At 38.5% G+C, this 21,030-nt stretch overlaps 1 protein-coding gene across 1 annotated transcript in view; it reads left to right on the top strand.

Moving 5' to 3' along the window:
* LOC111531086 (putative uncharacterized protein encoded by LINC00467 homolog) overlaps positions 1-19,661 on the top strand; it is a 62,279-nt gene extending 42,618 nt beyond the window's left edge. Inside the window, exons 5-6 of the mRNA XM_023198298.1 lie at positions 13,361-13,437; positions 19,445-19,661. Coding sequence (XP_023054066.1) covers positions 13,361-13,372 — 12 coding nt within the window. The 3' untranslated portion in view covers positions 13,373-13,437; positions 19,445-19,661. The remainder of the gene's footprint in view (positions 1-13,360; positions 13,438-19,444) is intronic.
* The last annotated feature ends 1,369 nt before the right edge of the window (positions 19,662-21,030 follow it).

Consider the following 21,030-nt stretch of genomic DNA (forward strand, 5'->3'; position numbering starts at 1 on the left):
TTGTTTGATTCCATTTGTATGAAACTTTTAGGATGGACAAATCTGTGGAGCCCAGTGATGACCTGGGCTTGAGTCTGTGAGATGTCAAAGTGGGGACTGGTTGCATATAGGCAGAGGGAACTTTTCTTCTTCTTTTTTTTTTTTTTTTTCTTTTTTGAGATGGTCTCACTCTGTCACCCAGGCTGGAGTGCAGTGGCACAATCACAACACACTGCAATCTCAACCTCCTGGGTTCAAGCTGTCATCCCACCTCAGCCTCTTGTAGCTCGTACCATAACAGGCATTTGCCACCACACCCAGCTAATTTTTGTATTTTTTTGTAGAGACAAGGTTTCACCATGTTGCCTAGGCTGGTCTCAAACTCCTGGGCTCAAGTGATCTGCCTCCCTCAGTCCTCCACATTGCTGGGATTAATGATGTGAGCCACTGCACCCGGCCTAAAAGGGAAGTTTTTATGCTGATAGAAATGTTCTGAAACTGGATTGCAGTAATGGTTGCACAACTCTGAATTTTACTAAAAATCATTGAACACTTAGGGCAAGTTTTATGATATACATATTATGCCTCCACGAAAGTATAAAAAACACATCAAATACTAATAAATACAACAAAATACACACAGTAAATAAAACGTAAAATAACAGAAATTTTCTTACTAGTATGAGTATAGTAATATTCATTTTATTGTAAGATTGAGCAAATGAATAAACGTGGAGTGGTTGAAAAAAAACAGGATTTTCACTGTGGAAGAAGAAAGACACAAATATGGAATGGAGGAAGACAAAGAAGAACCTGTGGGACTTGATCGAGATTTGAAATTAATCAGTTTAAACTTATGATTTCTAGAATATTTCCCTACCTCTGTAGCTGGTCTAGAAATAGTGTTACCCTAATAGCAATGAACACACCTAGTGTTCAGTTCATGGTTTCTAAATACCATTCTCTACTAAAAGGTGCTAGTACTCCTTTGTTACTCCTTGGTAAAATGGCTGGCTGTAAGGCTAAGTCAAGAAAGTGAACACAGAGAAAAAGAAGAATTTTGTGGTGATGGAGAAGCCTTGTAGACATTACTGAATCAAGTGATCAAAATTAGCGTCATCAATAATGAGACAAATCAGCATCATGTGACTCCTGTTAGGATGCATTGAGAAGAACACAGCATCACTGATGTGATATTCCTGCCAAAGATGTTGTCCTCGTTCAGAGTGCTATAACAAATTACCATGGGCTGGGTGGCTTCAACAACAGGCTTTCATTTCTCACACTTCTGGAGGCTTGGAGGCTGAAAGTGCAAGATCAGGGTGCCAGTGTGGTTGTATTCTTTGTGAATGCCCTTTTCCTGGTTTATAGAAGGTGGTTTCCTTGCTGTCTCAAATGACAGAAAGAGAGCTAACTATTCTTTTTATAAGGACACTAACCTTATTCATGAGGGCTCCACCCTCATGACCTCATTACCTTCCAAAGATGCCACCTCCAAGCCGGGCACCGTAGCTCACACCTGTAATCCCAGCACTTTGGGAGGCCGAGTCAGGCAGATCACTTGAGGTCAGGAGTTCAAGACCAGCCTGGCCAACATGGTGAAACCCTGTCTCTAATAAAAATACAAAAATTAGCCAGGTGTAATCCCAGCTACTCAGGAGGCTGAGGCAGGAGAATAGCTTGAACCTGGGAGGCGGAGGTTGCGGTAAGCTGAGATTGCACCACTGCACTGCAGCCTGGGCAACAGAGCAAGATTCCATCTAAAAAAAAAAAAGCCACCTCCAAATAGCATCATATTGGGATTAGAGTTTCAGTGTATGAATTTTGGGGGGTGACACAGAAAATTCACTCCATTGCAGATCCATAACCTAAATCTAATAATGAGAAATGATTATACATGCCTAAATTGAGAGACATTCTACAAAACAACTGGTGTGTAATCTTCAAAATTGTCATCTTGAAAGTCAAGGTAAAACTGAAGAACTGTTCCAGATTGAAGGAGATTAAAGAGACATGTCATTTAAATGCAATGCCTGATTCTGACCTGAATCCTTTAACTATAAAGGATATCAGTCTTTTATCTATAAAGGAGTTGGAAAAACTTGGATGCTGTTTGAAAATTAGACAATAGTAATGTATTAGTGTGAATTTCCTGATTTTGACCTCAAATTGTGGTTACATAGAAGAATGTCCTTGTTTGTTAGATGACAATTTACTGGAAGTACTGTATTTGCAACTTTTCTGTAAGTTTTAGATTGAGGAAATACTAAAAGCATTCCTGTTACAGTCAAAAACAAGAAAAGGACATCTGCTGTCTCCTGTTTTGAAGATACCAGCAAATTCAGTTAAACAAAAATACCCAGCCAGATCAATTAAGCAAGAGAAAGAAATAAAGGACATCCATATTGGAAAGGAAGAAGTCAAATTATCCTTGTTTGCAGACAACAGGATCTTAAATTTAGAAAAGCCCAAAGACTCCACCAGAAAACTCTTAGAACTGACAAATGAATTTAGTAAAATCATAGGAAACAAAATCAGCATACAAAAATCAGGAGTGTTTCTATATGCTAACAGCAGTCAGCCTGAAAAAGAAATCAAGAAATCAATCTCATTTACAATAGCTACAAAAAATTAAAATACCTAGGAATAAATGTAACTAAAGAACAAAGAAATAAAATATCTCTACAAAGAACACTATAAAACACCAATAAGGCCGGGCGCGGTGGCTCAAGCCTGTAATCCCAGCACTTTGGGAGGCCGAGACGGGTGGATCACGAGGTCAGGAGTTCGAGACCATCCTGGCTAACACGGTGAAACCCCATCTCTACTAAAAATACAAAAAACTAGCCGGGCGAGGTGGCGGGCTCCTGTAGTCCCAGCTACTCGGGAGGCTGAGGCAGGAGAATGGCGTAAACCCGGGAGGCGGAGCTTGCAGTGAGCTGAGATCCGGCCACTGCACTCCAGCCTGGGCGACAGAGCGAGACTCCGTCTCAAAAAAAAAAAAAAAAAAAAAAAAAAACACCAATAAAAGAAAGGTGACAAAAAAATGGAAAGCTATCCCATGCTTTGGAATGGAAGAATTAGTATTGTTTAAATGTCTGTACTACCCAGAGTGAGTTATAGATTCAATGTAATCCCTATCAGAGTACCAATGACATTTTTCACAGAAATAGAAAAAAAATCCTGAAACTCATATGAATAGCTAAATAATCCTGAGCAAAAAGAAAAAAGATGAAGGCATCACACTACCGGATTTCAAATTATACTATAAAGCTATAGTAACTATGGTACTGTAAAAACAGACACACAGATCAGTGGAACAGAATAGAGAACCCAGAAATAAATCCATGTGCTTCTAGCCAACTTATTTTCAACAATGGTAACAAGAACATACAATGAGAAAAAGATAGTCTCTTTAATAAATGGTACTGTGGCTGGGCATAGTGGCTCATACCTGTAATTTCAGCACTTTGGGAATCCAAGGCAAGAGGATTGTTTGAGGCCTGGAGTTCAAGACCAGCCTGGGAAACATAGTGTTTCCCAGCTATCTCTACAAAAAATTAAATATTAGCTGGGCATGGTGGTTTGTGCTTGTGGTCCCAGATACTTGGGAGTCTGAAGTGGAAGGATCACTTGGGCTCAGGAGTTTGAGACTACAGTGAGCTATGTGTGTGCCTCTGTATTTCAGTCTGGGCGACGACAGAGTGGGACCGTTCTTAAAAAATAAAAATAAGTAAATAAATGGTGCTGGGGAAACTGAATATCCATGTGCAGAAGAATGAAACTAGATCCCCATCTTTTACCATATAAAAAATCACCTTGGCTGGACGCGGTGGCTCACACCTGTAATCCCAGCACTTTGGGAGGCTGAGGTGGGCAGATCACAAGGTCAGGAGTTTGAGACCAGCCTGGCCAACATGGCGGAAACCCTGTCTCTACTGAAAATACAAAAATCAGTCTGGTGTGATGGCAGGTGCCTGTAATCCCAGCTATGCAGGAGGCTGAGGCAAGAGAATCACTTGAACCCGGGAGGTGGAGGTTGCAGTGAGCCAAGATTGTGCCATTGCACTCCAGCCTGAGTGACAAGAGCAAGACTCCATCTCAAAACAAACAAGCAAAAATAGCCAGAATATATAAGGAACTCAGTAGCAAAAACCAAATAATCAAAAGTTTAAAATGAGTAAAAGACCTGAATAAGTATTTCTCAAAAGAAGGTACACAAAAGAAGGTCAACAGATATTTGAAAAAAAAAAATGTCCAACATCACTAATCATCAAGGAAATGCAAATCAAAACCATGATGAAATACTATCTTACCCAAGTTAGGATGGCTGTTGCCAAAAGACAAAAAATAGCAAATGCTGGTAGAATGCAGAGAAAGAGGAACTCTACTATTCTGTGGGAATGTAAAGTAGTACCTCCATTATGAAAAACAGTATGGAGTTCCTCGAGAAATTAAAAATAAAACTACCATATGATCCAGCAATTCCACTGCTGAGTATATATATAAAAGAAAGGAAATCGTAACATCAAAGAGATATCTGCAATCGGGGTTCCTATGTTTATTGCCTCACTGTTCACAAATAGCCAAGGTATGGCATCATCTTAAGTGCCCATCAACAGATGAATAGATAAAGAAAATGTGGTTATGTACATAGTAGAATATTATTTAGCTATAAAAAAGAATGGAGTCATGTTATTTGCAGTAATGTGGTTTGGAACTGGAGGTCATTATATTAAGTGAAATAAGCCAGGCACAGAAAAACAAATATCACATTGTTCACTCACATGTGGGAGCTAATAAATTGGATCTCATGGAGGTAGAGAGGAGAATCATGGCTGTGAGAGGCTGGGAGGGGAAGAGTAGAGGGCAGGATGAAGAAAAGTTGGTTAAGGAGAACAAAAATACAGTTAGAAGGAATAAGTTCTGGTATTAGTAGTACAGTAGAGAAATTACAGTTAATAGTAATTTAGTTCACATTTAGAAACAGCTAGAAGAGAAGAATTGTAATATTCCCAACACAAAGAAAAGATAAATTTTTGAGGTGATAGATATCCCAGTTACCCTGACTTGACAATTACAGATTGTACACACGTATCAAAATACCACATTATGCATCTATTGATTTGGCAGATAAGCTAATAAAGAAATTAAAAAGGAAACAAAATATCACATATAGTCCCAAAATATGTACAGCTATGAAATATCAATTAAAAATACAAAAAATAAAAAACAAAACTGAGATATACATTGGAAAGGAGGAATGAAGTTACTATAATTATTAGGATGTATGTTCTTATACCTAGACAACTCAGGAGAATCAATTGAAAGTTTTTTTCTTTAAAAATTATGGGGAGAGGGTGGAACAAAAAGGCAGAACATAGAGGAATTTGAGGACAGTAAAACTATTTTGTATGATAACTGTGATGGTTAATACTCAGTGTCAACTTGACTGGATTAAAGGATGCAAAGTATTGATCCTGGCTGTGTCTGTGAGGGTGTTGCCAAAGGAGATTAACATTTGAGTCAGTGGGCTGTGAAAGATAGACCCACTCTTAATCTGGGTGGGCACAATCTAATCAGCTGCCAGCAAGGCCAGAATAAAAAGCAGGCAGCAGAATGTGAAAAGATTAGACTGACTTAGCCTCCCAGCCTACATCTTTCTCCCTTGCTGAATGCTTCCTGCCCTCGAACATTGGACTCCAATTTCTTCGGTTTTGGGGTTTCCTTGCTCCTCAGCTTGCAGATGGCCTATTGTGGGACCTTGTGATCATGTGAGTTAATACTCCTTAGCAATACAACATATATATATGATAATATATATTATATAATATATACATACAATGTATACATATTATATATACATATAATATATAACATACACATTATATATAATATATATAATAGTATATCCCATTAGTTCTGTCCCTCTAGAGAACCCTAATACAATAATATAATGGTAGATGTATGACATTCATTATATACTTGTCAAAACCCATAAAATTTACTACTCCAAGAATGAACCCTAATGTAAATTATGGACTTTGGGTGATGATCATCTGTTAATGCAGGGTCATCGATTATAACATACTCCATTTTAATGCTGGATGTTGATAGTGAGGGAGGCTGTGCATGTATGTGGGCAGGGAGTATATAGGAACTCTCTGTACTTTCTGCTGTGTGTATTTTGCTGTGAACATAAAACTTCTCTAAAAAATAAAGTTTATTTAAAAACTAATAGAATTCAGTTAGATTTCTGTGTAAAACTCTGAATTTGAAAATCAATAATCTTTACATACATTGATATGAGTTAGAAGATTTTATGGAAAAATCCCATTTACAGTGGAAATTTTAAAAAGATACATAGGAATAAATTTGAGAAATATGCAAGGTATTATGAATAAAACATTTAAATACTATAATGATTTGTGAAAAAATGAAAAGACATACCATGTTCTTGGACAGGAATATTCTGTATCATGAAGATACCAACTATTTTTAGATTAAATTTTAATGACATTTAAATCCACCTTAAAATAAACCACAACATTTTTAGAGTAGAACTAGACAGGATTATTCTAAAGTTCTAGTAAAAAAAAAAGGGGGGGGGGCGAGAATAGATTATTCTAAAAAGGAGGAGAACTAGCCATACCAGATATTAAAAAATATGAAAAATATAAAGTTAAAATATTGAGGTATTGACACATAGCTAGATGGACAGATCAGTGAAGTAGCTTAGGAGAAAAAAGCAATACACACAAAATTTGGCCTATAACAGTCACCTCAAATCAGTAGGGAAAAGTTGACTTATTTAAAAAATAATGTTGAGACAACCAGCTATCTGCAGAAAAATTAAAGCTGAATTCATGCCTCAGCTTTGTATTAGGATAGATTCCAGACGGATCAAAGATTTACACGCAAAGAAATGAAACCATAAAAGAATTGAAGAAACCATTGGAAAGGTTTTGAAATCTTAATCAGAGATGATTAAGAAATATATATAGAAAGCCTTTCTATATATATCACAAAGTCCCCAAACCTTGAGATAAACATTGATAGATTGAATACATATGAAGCCCAAGCCCAGAGACTCAGCAGTCATACTCCTGGGTATATTCTCCAGAGAAACTCATGCATTTTTATATCAGTGTATCTGTACAAGAATGTTCATGGCAGTGTTGTTCATAATTGTCAAAAAACAGAATCAACCCAAATATCTATTAACAATAGAAAAGACAGATAAATTATAGTGTAGGTGTGTAGTAAAGAATTTAATCTTGCCCTAAGATAAGTCTAGCCCTTGCCCTTGACTTCTGGGAATTAATCTGTAAGCCCGATGGTCTCTAAACCCAATGTCATGCTTGATAGGAGTACACTTTGAGCACTCTCTAATTTGAAAATCTGAAATTCTCCAAAATCCAAAACTTCTGAACACCAGTATGACACCACAAGTGGAATATTTCACACCTGAGATTTACGTGATGGGTTGCAGTCAAAAAACAGGTATATAACACAGTTTATTCAGCAAACCCAAGGAAATAAAGACTCCCCCTCCAGCCCACTTTAGCTGCAGTATATCTTTTTTTTTCCAGATTCCCCCATGGAAGCATGTCTACAAAAGACAATAAAATGACATGTATGCAGGCCACACTAAATGGCAGGTTCCCCACAGTGCCCTACATAGGGCCAAGACCTACATGCATGACTCACTGTGGTTTTGTTTTGTTTTGATGATTCTCTGTGGTGTAAAGATATTGTTACAAATGCCAAAAAGGCCTGCAGATACCCTTATGAGTAATAGTAATAAGAAAAATGAAGCATTTGTGTTTATGTATAACAGAGAAAGTCAAGTGGCTGGAGGAACTGGACAGTGGTGTAAGTGTCAAATGTCTTACAAAAAAGTAGGGTGTTGGAATCATTATGTGTATGACCTGAAGAAACAGAAACATGAACTGTTGAAGTTCTACATTGAAAGGACAAAGAGAAGTCGGTGAGAGAAAAAAACAAACAACAACAACAACAAAAAAAACAATGCTGCATAAAGCTGAAAATGAAAGTCTCAATTGTGTATTGAAAGAGTGGATCTGCCAGCATTGCAGTGAACATTATGCCACTTAATGGTTTGCTGATCATGAAACAAAGATGTGTAGTAATAAACTGAAAATTGAAAGGAACTGTGAATATTCAACAGGTGATTGCAGAAATGTTTAAGAAGACATGGCATTAAACTTTTAAAGATTTGTGGTGATAAAACTTCTGCTGATCATGAAGCAATGGAGAAATTTATTGGTGAGTTTGCCAAAATTATTGGTGTTGAAATCTGATGCCAGAACAAGTCTGTAATGTGGATGAAATATCACTGTTTTGGCATTATTGCCCTGGAAAGACACTGACTACAGCTGATGACACAGCCCCTATAGAATTAAGGATGTCAGGGACAGGATAACTGCTGATATGGGCTAATGCATTAAGCACACATTAAGTGTAAACTTGCTGTGATAGGCAAAAGCTGTGTCCTTGCTGTTTTCAGTAGGTGAATTTCTTATGTGTCCATCATTATGCTAGCAAAATAGCTTGAATAACCAGGAATATCTTTTCTGATTGGTTTCACAAAAATTGTATACTAGTGGCTCAGGCTCACAGCACAGAAGGCTGCACTGGGTGATGACTACAAAAATTTTTTAAAATTCTTTGACAAATGTTCTGCTCATACTCCAGCTGAAATTCTCATAAAAAATAATGTTTATGTCATGTACTTTCCCCAAAATGTGACTATTAATTCAGCCATGTGACAGAGTATCCTTAGATCAATGAAGAGTAAATATAAAAACGTTTTCTTGAATAGCATGCAACAGCAGTGGACAGAGGCGTGGCTGTGGAAGGTTTTCAGGAGTTTAGCATGAAGTTTACCATCTATGCTGTTGCCAGCACTTGGAGCACAGTGATTAAAGACAAATTTGTGCATGCTTGGCACAACCTCTGGCCTGCAACTGTGTTCAGCGAGATGAACAAGATGGTGACTTTGAAGAATTCCATATGTCAATTGAGAAAAAATGATAAGCAGTCTGGCCTGCTTATATGTGCAAGAAAATACTCCTTCAGAGTCCTGAAAGCTGGAAAAATGGGTATTGAAGTTTTTAACATTGATAGTGAGACTCCAGTTGTTCATTCATTGACCAGTGATGAAATAGCTGAAATGGTTCTGAGTCAAGGTGATCATGAAAATGGTGACAATGAAGATGAATATTGTTAACACTGTAGAAAAATACCTACAGACAACATGATTGTCTAAGCCTGTTTGTGTTGCTATAAAGGAATGCCTGAGGCTAATTTATAAAGAAAAGAAGTTTACTTAGGCCTAGCACAGTGGCTCACACCTGTAATCCCAGTACTTCAGGAAGCTGAGGCAGAAGGATTGCTCGAGCCCAGGAGTTTGAGAACGGCTTGGGCAACATAGCAAGAACCCCATCTCTACAAAAAGTTTTAATAATTAGCCAGATGTGGTGGCACATACCTATAGTCTCAGCTACTCAGGAGGCTGAAGCAGGAGGATCTCTTGAGCCCAGGAGTTCAAGGCTGTAGTGAGCTTTGATTGTGCCACTGCACTCAACGTGGGCAACTGAGTGAGACCCTGTCTCTAAAAAAAAAGAAGAAAAGAGGTTTACTTGGTTTATGGTTCTGCAGACTGTACAAGAATGGCTCCAGCATCTGCTTCTGGCAAGAGACTGAGGCTGCTTCCACTCATGGCAGAAGGTGAAGGGGAGCCTGCACCTGCAGATCTCACGGTGAGAGAGAAGGCAAGAGAGAGAGAGAATGAGGTACCAGGCTCTTTCAACAACCAGTTCTAGGTGAACTGTTGTGGGATCTAATAGAGTTAGAACTCACTCATTACTGAGAGAATGGCACCAAGACATTCATGAAGGATCTGCCCCCATAATCCAAACACCCCATTAGGCCCCACTTCCAACACTGGAGATCAGATTTCAACATGAGGTTTGGAGAGTCAAATATCCAAACGATAGCAATGGTGAAAATGTTTGATGGGCTTATTGAAGGACTAAAACAGTGTACGTTTACAAAAGAACAAGAAATCATCACAGTTTATAATGTCAGAAAGAGACTTCTAAATCAAAAGCATTGTTAATAAGGCAGGTGGCTCTGGAGAAAACATTTTTAAAAGCCATCCAGCAGAAAGCCTTCTTATCCTTAGAAGACCCACTTCTTGGTCTCTCACCTGCTTCTGATAACTTAAAAAAATGGTGTATAGTAAGCTTTTAATCAAAACACAGCATGATAGGTGGGAACTGAAAGCCTGCCATTGTTTGTTGTTGCTGTTGTTTAACAGCTGATAACAGGTATTCTTGTGGTGCTACTGTGCTACTTAGTTACCCTGAATGTATTATTTTTTCATTTTATTACTGGTGTATCATATTTTTTGCTGTTATGTACTTATGTGGGAATAAGTATAGGAAAATGATGCCTTATCAGTAGCAAATAAATTTCAGAGTCAGAAATGATGGTGATGCCAAACCACCACAGATTACCCACATGGGTAGTGGTTGAGGTAGTGACACCTTTGTTTCCTGATGTTACGATGCACGCAAATTTTATTTTATGCACAAAATTATTAAAAATTATTGCATAGGTCAGGCACGATGGCTTATGCCTGTAATCCCAGTACTTTGGGAAGCCGAGGCAGGCGGACCATTTGAGGTCAGGAGTTCTAGACCTGCCTGGCCAACATGGTGAAACCTCGTCTCTACCAAAAATACAAAAATTAGCCGGGCTTGGTGGTGTGTACCTGTAATCCCAGCTACTCCGGAGGCTGAGGCACAAGAATCTCTTGAATCGGGGAGGCAGTGGTTGCAGTGAGCCAAGATTATGCCACTGCACTCCAGCCTGGGTGACAGAGCAAGACTCTGTGTCAAAAAAAAAAAAAAATTATTGGCCGGGTGTGGTGGCTCACATCTGTAATCTCAGCACTTTGGGAGGCCGAGATGGGTGGATCACAGGCGTCTGAGACCAGCGTGGCCAACATGGTGAAATCTTGTCTCTGCTAAAAATACAAAAATTAACTGGGCGTGGTGGCATGTGCCTATAATCCCAGGTACTCGGGAGGCTAAGGCCATAAGAATTGCTTCAATCTGGGTGGTGGAAATTGCAGTGAGCCGAGATCCCGCCACTGCACTCCAGCCTGGGTGGTAGAGTGAGACTGTCTCAAAAAAAAAAAAAAAAAAAAAAAAAAAATTATTGTATCAAATTATCTCTGGCTATGTGTTTAAGGTATATATGAAATATAAACTAACTTTATTAATTAATTTATTTGTATTGAGGCAGGGTCTGTCTCACCCAGGCTGGAGTGTAGTGATGCAATCCTAGTTCACTGCAGCCTTGAACTACTGGGCACAAGTGATCCTCCCACTTCAGCCTCCTGAGTAGCTGGAACTACAGTTGCATGCCACTGCACCTGGCTAATTTTTTAATTTTTTTCTAGAGACATGGTCTCTCTATGTTGCACAGGCTGGTCTCAAACTCCTGGCCTCAAGGGATCCTCCTGCCAGAGCATCCTGAGTAGCTGGGATTACAGGCATGAGCCACTGCATCCAGCCTTGAATTTTGTTTCTAGAACCTGGGTCCTATCCTTAAGATATCTCATTCTGTATATATGAATATTCCAAAATCAAAAAATATTTAAGATTAGAAATACTTCTGGTCCCAGGCATTTTGGATAAAGAATACTCAACTTTTATCTTTGTTTGCCTGGAGGCCTTGGGTCACCTGATTTACGATAGGTCTGGCCGCGCCAGGTAGTCTAAAAATGTGATTTAGAATGGGGAAAAAATCAATTTTAGAAGGTCTTACAACCCAGTAGACAAACGTGCAGAAGATATGACCAGACAGCTCACAAAAGGAAGATATAAATGCCTTTTAAATTTATTTAAAGATACTCAAACTTACTCATGGTGACAAAAATGAAGATTTTAATTAAAAATGTCATTTTTCACCTATCTAATTAGTTAAAAGATTCAAAAGTTTGTTATCACATCATGTAATAACATGGGGAACAAGGTTCAGGGAAGTGTAGGTACTTTCTGCTGATGGGGAAGAACATTGATCAGCGCCAGTGGAGGGCAATATGACAATATCTATTAAAATTAGAAATGCATATAATCCAGAGTCCTCAATTACACTTCTAGTAATTTATTCACACACCTTTAAAACCACATGTTTACACGTTATTTGTAGCAATATTGTATGTAAAAGATTGGAAACAACATAATTGTCCATCTGTAGTAGGCTGATTAAATTCTGGAATCTCTGTACAATGGAATATATTGCAATCATAAAAAAATACTAAATAATCCTTTGCTTACTGATTAAGAATGGCCTTCAAGTTATAGCCACACAGGATGGTGTGTAAAATATGTTGCCATTTGTGGAAGTAGTGGTGTTGAAGAAAGAACATATATACTTAGTAACCTATAAATGCATACAAGTATCTTTGGAAAGATATGCCAAAAAAAAAAAATGTAAGATTTGTTGTTATCTTTGGGAAATATTATGGACTAAATGTGTTCCTCCAAAATTCATATGCTAAAATCCTAATCCCCCAACAATGTATTAGATGGTGGGGCCTTTGGGAGGTAATTAGGATTAGATGAGATCATGAGAGTAGATATCCCATGATGGGATTAGTGCTCTTATAACAAGAGGAAGAGGCTGGGTGCGGTGACTCACCCTTATAATTCCAGCACTTTGGCAGGCTGAGGCAGGCAGATGACTTGAGGTCAGGAGTTCGAGACCAGCCTGGCCAACATGGTAAAACCCTGTCTCTACTGAAAATACAAAAATTAACAGGGTGTGGTAGTGCATGCCTGTAACCCCAGCTACTCGGGAGACTGAGGCAGGAAAATTGATTGAACCTAGGGGACGGAAGTTGCAGTGAGCCGAGATTGCACCACTGCACTCCAGCTTGGGTGACAGAGCGAGACTCCGTTTCAAGAAAAAAAAAAAAAAGAGGAAGAAGAAGAGATACTAGAGCTTCCTCTCTCAACTCTATGGGGATGCCATGATGGGAGGTAGTCTGGAGACCAGAAAGTGAGCCCTAACCAGACATTGAATCTGATGACAACTTAATCTTGGGGTTCCAAATCTCTAGAACTGTGAGAAATGTCTGTTGTTTAAGCCACCCACCTGTGGCATTTTGTTTAACAACCGTAAGTGACTAAGGGAAAATTTAGATGGCTGGTTGATAGGTGGAAGGGAGATGTTTTGCTTTTTAAATTTTGGGCCATGAATGTAATCACTACTAAAAAATAAGTAAGGTCTGTGTGTCTTTTTTTATTGAAGCAATCATTAATATGTTTCCTTTTATTTTAAGGACAAAACATGAAACACCAGGAAAAAGAAAGAGAAGGAAAAAAAGGAGGAAACAGCCACATATGTCACCTTTCCAAAGTATCGTGTGTTTCATGTTTAAGAAATTTATTTTGCAGTACTTTGGTAGTTGGTTCACTTTTTTTTTTTTTTTTCTTTTTTTGAGATAGAGTCTCACTCTGTCGCCCAGGCTAAAGTGCGGTGACACGATCACAGCTCACTGCAGCCTCAACCTCCCTGGGCTCAGGCAGTTCTCCCACCTCCGCCTCCCCTCAGGCAGTTCTCCCACCTCCGCCTCCCGAGTAGCTGGGACTACAGGCATGTACCATCACATCTGGCTATTTTTTGTAGACACGGGGGTTTGCTATGTTGCTCAGGCTGGTCTCGAACTAGGCTCAAGAAATCCTCCTGCCTCAGCCTCCCAAAGTGCTGGGATTAGAGGCATGAGCCATCACATCCAGCCTGGTTTACTACAAATCACAGTGTACGACATGTTAAGGAAAAAATTATGTGTGTAATTTTTCTTGTTGGTTATATAAACTGCATTCATCTCTTAAATTTATCAAGATTAGTAGCAATCCCACATACTTCAAAGCATCAAAATTTGCCAATTGTATTTTATCTCTGTACTCTAAGATAACATTCAGTGAACAGGTATCTCCTTCAAAGTTTATTTTTGAAAATGTGTATTAACGTAGCATAGTTTCATATAATGTTCTTGGACTCACATGATATAATTAAAATACAGAATTACAATGTTGTTAGAAAAAAAATTTTATTGAAAATTTAAAATGGGCCAGGCATGGTGGCCTATAATCCCACTACTTTGAGAGGCCAAGCCAGGAGCATTGCTTGAGGCAAGGAGTTCAGATCAGCCTGGACAGTATAGTGAGACCCCGTCTCTATAAAAAAATTTTTAATTAGCCAGTTGTGATGGTATGCATCTGTGGTTCTAGCTACTCAGGAGACTGGAGTGAGAGGATAGTTTGGGCCCAGGAGTTTGAAGTTACAGTGAACTGTGATCACATCACTGCATTCGGAGTGAGACCCTGTCTCAACAACAACAACAAAATTTTTCTGAGATGGAGTCTTGCTCTGTTGTGTAGGTTGGAGTGCAGTGGCATGATCTCTGCTCACTGCAACCTCTGCCTCCCAGGTTCAAGTGGTTCTCCTGTCTCAGGCTCCCGAGTAGCTGGGACTACAGGTGCATGCCACCACGCCTGGCTAATTTTTGCATTTTTAGTAGAGATGGGGTCTCAAACTGCTGACCTCAGGTGATCCACCTGCCTTGGCATCCCAAAATGCTGGGATTACAGGCGTGAGCCACTACAACCTATGAAAAAAAAAATTTTTTTTTAAGTAAAAATGTCCTGTGACTCTCAAATATGATCAAAATGACGAAGTTGGTTTTCATCTTGTACAGAATAGTTAGGATACTATCTGCTTTAACAAATCAGGTGCTTTACAAATACATTTAGAAATTGCTTTAACTTGACTGGGTGTGCTGGCTCACACCTGTAATCCCAGCATGGTGGCAGACACCTTAATCCCAGCTACTCAGGAGGCTGAGGCAGGAGAATGGCTTGAACTCTTAGGTGGAGGTTGCAGTGAGCTGAGATCGCGCCATTGCACTCCAGCCTGGGCACCAACAGCGAAACTCTGTCTCAAAAAAGAAAAAAAAAATTACTTTAACTTGCTTAATATGGTATCTGAACTTGAACACTTTATGCCTGTATTTGTGACTATGTTTCTTATTTTATATTTATTCACTCTTTTTTTCTATGAGCTCCAAGAAGGCAGAAACTAATGGAAAATAAATGCTTCTGTAAGGGTACAATTCCATGGGTGCCCAGAGCAATTATTAATCTGTTTCAGATTGGTAGACATGTAGTCCTCCCCAAAGGAGATGATAGTATTTGAATCAAAGCTTAAAGGATGAGTATATTTTACTAGGCAGAAGAAAGGGTAAAGAGCATTCCAGGCTGAGGGAAAAGCATTAGCAAAGGCAAATAGGAACAAAAGTTCATTTTGGATTAGGATATTTGCAGTTGAAACTGGAGCATAAAGTGAGAAGTGGCAGGTAGTAAGAAATGAAACCAAAGAAGTAGTTTGGGACTAGTTTGGATTTTACTCTGTAGACATTGGGAACATTTGAACATCTTAAAACAGAAATGACATTTTCTAACCTTTGTTCTAGGAATATAATTCAATATCAGAATGATTTGGAAGGAAAAAACCTACAGGAAGCTATTGTAGCCTAGTGAGGAAGATAAATATTAATACAGCCAATTTATAGATCAGACTAAAGACAGTGATTAGGGGGTTGAAAAGAATAGATAGAAGAGATATTGCAAAGGTAAAATCTATATGACCTAGTAACTGGATATAGAGTCTGGAAGACATAGTTTTATAGAAATTCATTGTTTTAATGGGATAAATCTTATTAAGGGATCATCCTAAATGGTTTTTTAATACTGTGCACAAAGTTCCCAAATTTAAAGCAGTACAAATTTTGGAAATTAAAAGTTTTACAAAATGGATGATTCCTTTAAAATAAGTATAATAAAGATTGGTGGACTTCAGGACGACTTGGCAGGCTACAAGTTTTCATACTCAGTAGAGGACTCGGTCATAGGTACCCAATAGTGTAATAGTATCATCTCACCTTGGTGTGATTGGTGTCGTTATTTTCCACATAATCAACTAGTCAAATTGTAGAAGAGGAATAATCTGGTTAATAATTAAACCTTATCGAATTCTAAAATTAATGTTTGACAGATAAAGGGTTTAAATATACTTAACTTTATAAATACCGTCAGATATTTTTCCTAGGAAAAAGGTAATATGGTTGTTGCTGATGGTATTTATAAAGTTAAGTATAGTTAACCCATCAACAACACGGTTGGAACTTCAAAAGTCCACTTACATGTAAATTTATTTCAGCCAAACGTGGATTGACAATACAGTATTTGTGGGATGCGAAACCTGCATATACTGAGGGCGAACTTTTTGTTGGCTGGTTCCATAAGGCTAACCGTGAGACTTGAGTATGCATGAATTTTGGTATATGCAGAGGTCCTAGAACCAAACTTCCATGTAGACTGAGGGACAACCGTATCTGAAAATAAACATTGCATTGTGTTTTTACAGTTCTTCTATACTCTATAAAAATGTTTCATTTGTGTTTAATACACACTTGAACTAAAATTTCTAAGTAATTACTACATTGCAGGTGTTTGTTTTGTAGTAAATTGGAGGTAAATAGAGTCATTTGCTTGGAAAATTTTCCTGGAGGCCACAAATCCAGTGTCTAATACAAGCAATGTCTAATGCAAGCATTCTGTCATAAACTGTTTCATTGGATGGGGCACTCTACTGTATAATTGATAGGCTGGGATTTGCCACCCAACTGACCAACTATTACAAGGATTTGGATAATTATAAATTACTTTTCTTCCTTTAAAATCTCCAGGACAGGCTGGGCACAGTGGCACATGCCTGTAATCCCAGCACTTTGGGAGGCCGAGGCAGGTGGATCACTTGAGGTCAGGAGTTCAAGACCAGCCTGGCCAACACGGTGAAACCCTGTCTCTACTAAAAATACAAAAATTACCAAGTATGGTGGTGCCTGCTTGTAATCCCAGCTACTCGGGAGGCTGAGGCACAAGAGTTGCTTGAACCTGGGAGGTGGAGGTTGCAGTGAGTCTAGATGGTACCACTGCACTCCAGCCTAGGCAACAGAGTGACTCCATCTCAGAAAAAAAAAAAAAAAAATCCAGCACATAGCAGTTGTACATAATGTCAGGGCTGAATCAGTGGATGTCATCTCAAAATAATAATAATAATAATAATAATAATAATAATAATAAAGCTTTTAATTTCTCAGTGCTTAGTATTGACCTGTTTCTTCTCCAGAGTTCTTTATGTTAGTAGATTTACAACGTAAGCCTGATCTGGGGATCATTCTTGATTATTCTCTCTCACCATTCCCCTGCCATTACTACCACACATGCATTTTTAGTGACAGTTATTATAGGTTTGGTCTCTTGAAAGCTCTTTTTTCCTTCTTAGCTTACGAAGACTAAAAAGTGAATCTTCAAATTCCCAGCCTCCCTTACAGCTAGTGATAGCCATGTAGCACAATTTCTGGCCCCAGTGATATAAGATAAAATTCTTGTAATCTTAGAAATATTCTCTTTTTTTGAAATGGGGTCTTGTTCTGTCACCCAGTCTGGAATGCAGTGGCACCATCTCGGCTCACTGTAACCTCTGTCGCCCGAGTTCAAGCGATTCTCCTGCCTCAGCCTCCCGAGTAGCTGGGATTACAGGCACCTGCCACCATGCCCAGCTGGTTTTTGTATTTTTAGTAGAGATGAGGTTTCACCATCTTGGCCAGGCTGGTCTTGGACTCCTGACCTCCTGATCTACCTGCCCTCTGCCTCCCAGAGTGCAGGGATTACAGGCTTGAGCCACTGCATAGAAACATAATTCTAAGAGGAGAGTTAAATAGGTTCAAATTAGAATAAAATAGATTGGGAGCATGTGCCCAAGTTTCATTTAACTCAGTGAAGGAACCAGTAGGATGAAAAAGTTAGTTGAAATGGTAATATTAAAAACTTGGTTATTGTTTTTTATAATGAATGGGGGAAAAAGAAATGCTGAGATAAGATTGTTAAATTAGATACAAAACTGGTTAGGTTCTATAGGGCAATGAAAGTATAATCTTTAAAGATGCTCTTTCTACTGGTCAGAAAAGAGAATTGTCACACTTCATCCATTTTATTTAAGTTAGCCTCTAGCTATAAAATTGTTTGTTTATGTAGGTATGTTAGCTCCAATCCATAGTGAATACAGTGTCCAACAAAATTACTTTCCCTGGAGAATTAGATGACTGTTAGGCAACCTTTTTAAACAGTGCTCTAGCATGACATTAAAAGGTCATGCAGCCATCGTTTAACCTTATTTCCAAGTTTTGAATATTCTCCTTAATAGTTGCAATAATGCATACTCTGAATTTTACTCAGAATTAAAGCTTTTTCCCTTCCTAACATTAGTCTGGGTACCTGAAATGGCAGAGAGCTCTTCTTTCCTGTTGCACTAGACCAGAATAAAGGGGTACAAAAACAAAACCTTCCTTCACTCTCTGCCAAGCTGTGGTTGGGGTCTAGCAATCTAGGCAGCAGAGTTAACAGAATTAACAGTAGGATGGCATCAGATGCTAGTGGAAAATGTTAACTATGCTGAAGAACAAATATGCTTATATACTAAATACCAGACTGTAATGTTGTGGTGATTTCTGGGAAAAAGGAAAACTATAATAAAGTAAGAATAAATAAAATGAAAAAATTTTTAAGGGAAAAAAGGATAAAGATACAATAGGAATTAACCTTTAATAAGTGCAAAGTATTGTGTCCCATTATAAACTGTTGTACCTCCCTAAAATATGTGGCCAGCTGTATAATCTAAGATAACTCTAAATATTACTTGGTAATTGGAATTGGATTTTATTTTTGTGGATTAAAAACTCACTAATGAGCCTCACCCTCACAAAGTTTCCTCAAAACTAAGTACTTGATTGATTTGAAATAATTTAAGGTTAAAAGTTGCTAAACATTCCAGCCTTCAAAATAAGTATTCAAAATTTGCAAATCCAAGAAATTTACTGTCAGTTATTTTCATTTCCATTCATTTCTATTCGGTCTTTATAAATGCTTGTGTTTTTTCCACATAGAATAACCTCTTATTTGAAATTTAGATTTTTGTAGTTGAAGTTTATTTTTCTCCCATTTTTTAGGCCACAGGAAATGGAGTCTGAAATAAAGCCACTGTATATCTAAAACATTTATTTAATGGTAAAACTTGATGATTAATAGTATTATTAGCATTTTAAAGACTATATGTTTAGAGTTTGAAGTAAAGCTCCAGTGTTAATTTAACTTACTTTTCAAGGCTTAACATGTTCTCATCTAAAAAACAATGATGTGCAAAATTTCTTTTTTCTACTGTAAGTATTGGGAAAAATAAAAGTATTATGTATAATAAAATAAGTAGTGAATCTATTCTAATCTGTTCTACTTATTGTCTGCAGAGGGGCTGAAACCGGGCTGACCCTTTTGATTTCCAAACTCAGCCTTTTGGTGTAAGGCGGCCAAAGAAAGGTGCAGAGCCCAGCACTGTGAAGCCTACAAAAACACTGATGCGCTGGCCTGGGGATTTGAATTTGAACGTCTTTCATACCAAGTTCAGACTCATGAAACCAATCTTCAGATGCTCTGTAAACCACATAATAAAGAGTTTGGAAATTATATTTTGTCTTTGAAGGCCCACATGCAAAACTTGAGAGCCTTAAGTCTAAGCCAGTTGTGGCAATTCTAGGGTACTTATTTTATATTTAGATATGTTATAGGGAAGGAGGAGAATAAGTCTGCTTTCTTGAATATTATGCCTAATTATTATGTATAAAATACTTTTACCAAAGTTATATGCAAGGCAGAAAACTTACAGATGCCATGAAAAAGGTAAAGTCTTTTCCATGCCTTTTTTTTTTTGAGACAGTTTCACTCCTTGTTGCCCAGGCTGGAGTGCAAAGGGGCAATGTCACCTCACTGCAACCTCCACCTCCCAGGTTCAAGCACTTCTCCTGTCTCAGCCTCCTGAGTATCTGGGACTACAGGCCCGCGCCAGCATGCCCAGCTAATTTTGTATTTTTAGTAGAGACGGGGTTTCACTATTTTGACCAGGCTAGTCTCGAACTCCTGACCTCAGGTTATCTACTCCCTGCGGCCTCCCAAAGTGCTGGGAGTACAGGCGTGAACTACCTTGCTTGGACTCTATGTACTTCTTTTTTGTTGTTGTTGTTTTTGAGACGGAGTTTCGCTCTTGTCATCCAGGCTGGTGTGCAGTGGTGCCATCTCAGCTCACTGCAACCTCTGCCTCCTGGGTTCAAGCGATTCTCATGCCTCAGCCTCCCAAGTAGCTGGGATTACAGGCGTGCACCACCACACCCAGCTAATTTTTGTGTTTTTAGTAAAGACAGCGTTTCACCATGTTGGCCAGGCTGGTCTCAAACTCCTAACCTCAGGTGATCCACCTGCCTCAGCCTCCCAAAGTGCTGGGATTACAGGTGTGAGCCACCACACCCAGCCCATGTACTTCTTACTTAGTTTTTCTTCCCACATTTTATGTTTACATTTGCAATTACATCTTCCTCTTTCAACAAATATTACAGATTTTCATAATCACAAATATTTGTTTTTAGAGCATGATGTAATCTTCTTTTACATTAGGTGTATTGATTATGAGTTTCCAATAAAAAGTTTTCAGGTCTAAAAATGATCACGTCATGCAATATACCCAAGAATCAAGCCTGCACATCTACCCCCTAAGTCTAAAATGAAAGTGGAAAAAAATAAAAATTATGTAAGAAAAAAATTATCACAGTGTTTTATAAAATAAGAAAGCAGATCAAGTGCAGTGACTGATGCTTGTAATCCCCGCACTTTAGGAGGCCAAGGCAGGCAGATTGCTTGAGCGGAGTTTGAGACCAGCCTGGCCAAAATGGTGAAACCCTGTCTACACACACACACACACACACACACACACAAATTTAGCCAGTCATGGTGGCACATGCCTGTAGTCCCAGCTACTCGGGAGGCTGAGGTGGGAGGATTACTT

Source organism: Piliocolobus tephrosceles, chromosome 1, assembly GCF_002776525.5.
Source record: "Piliocolobus tephrosceles isolate RC106 chromosome 1, ASM277652v3, whole genome shotgun sequence".
NCBI lineage: Eukaryota > Metazoa > Chordata > Mammalia > Primates > Cercopithecidae > Piliocolobus > Piliocolobus tephrosceles.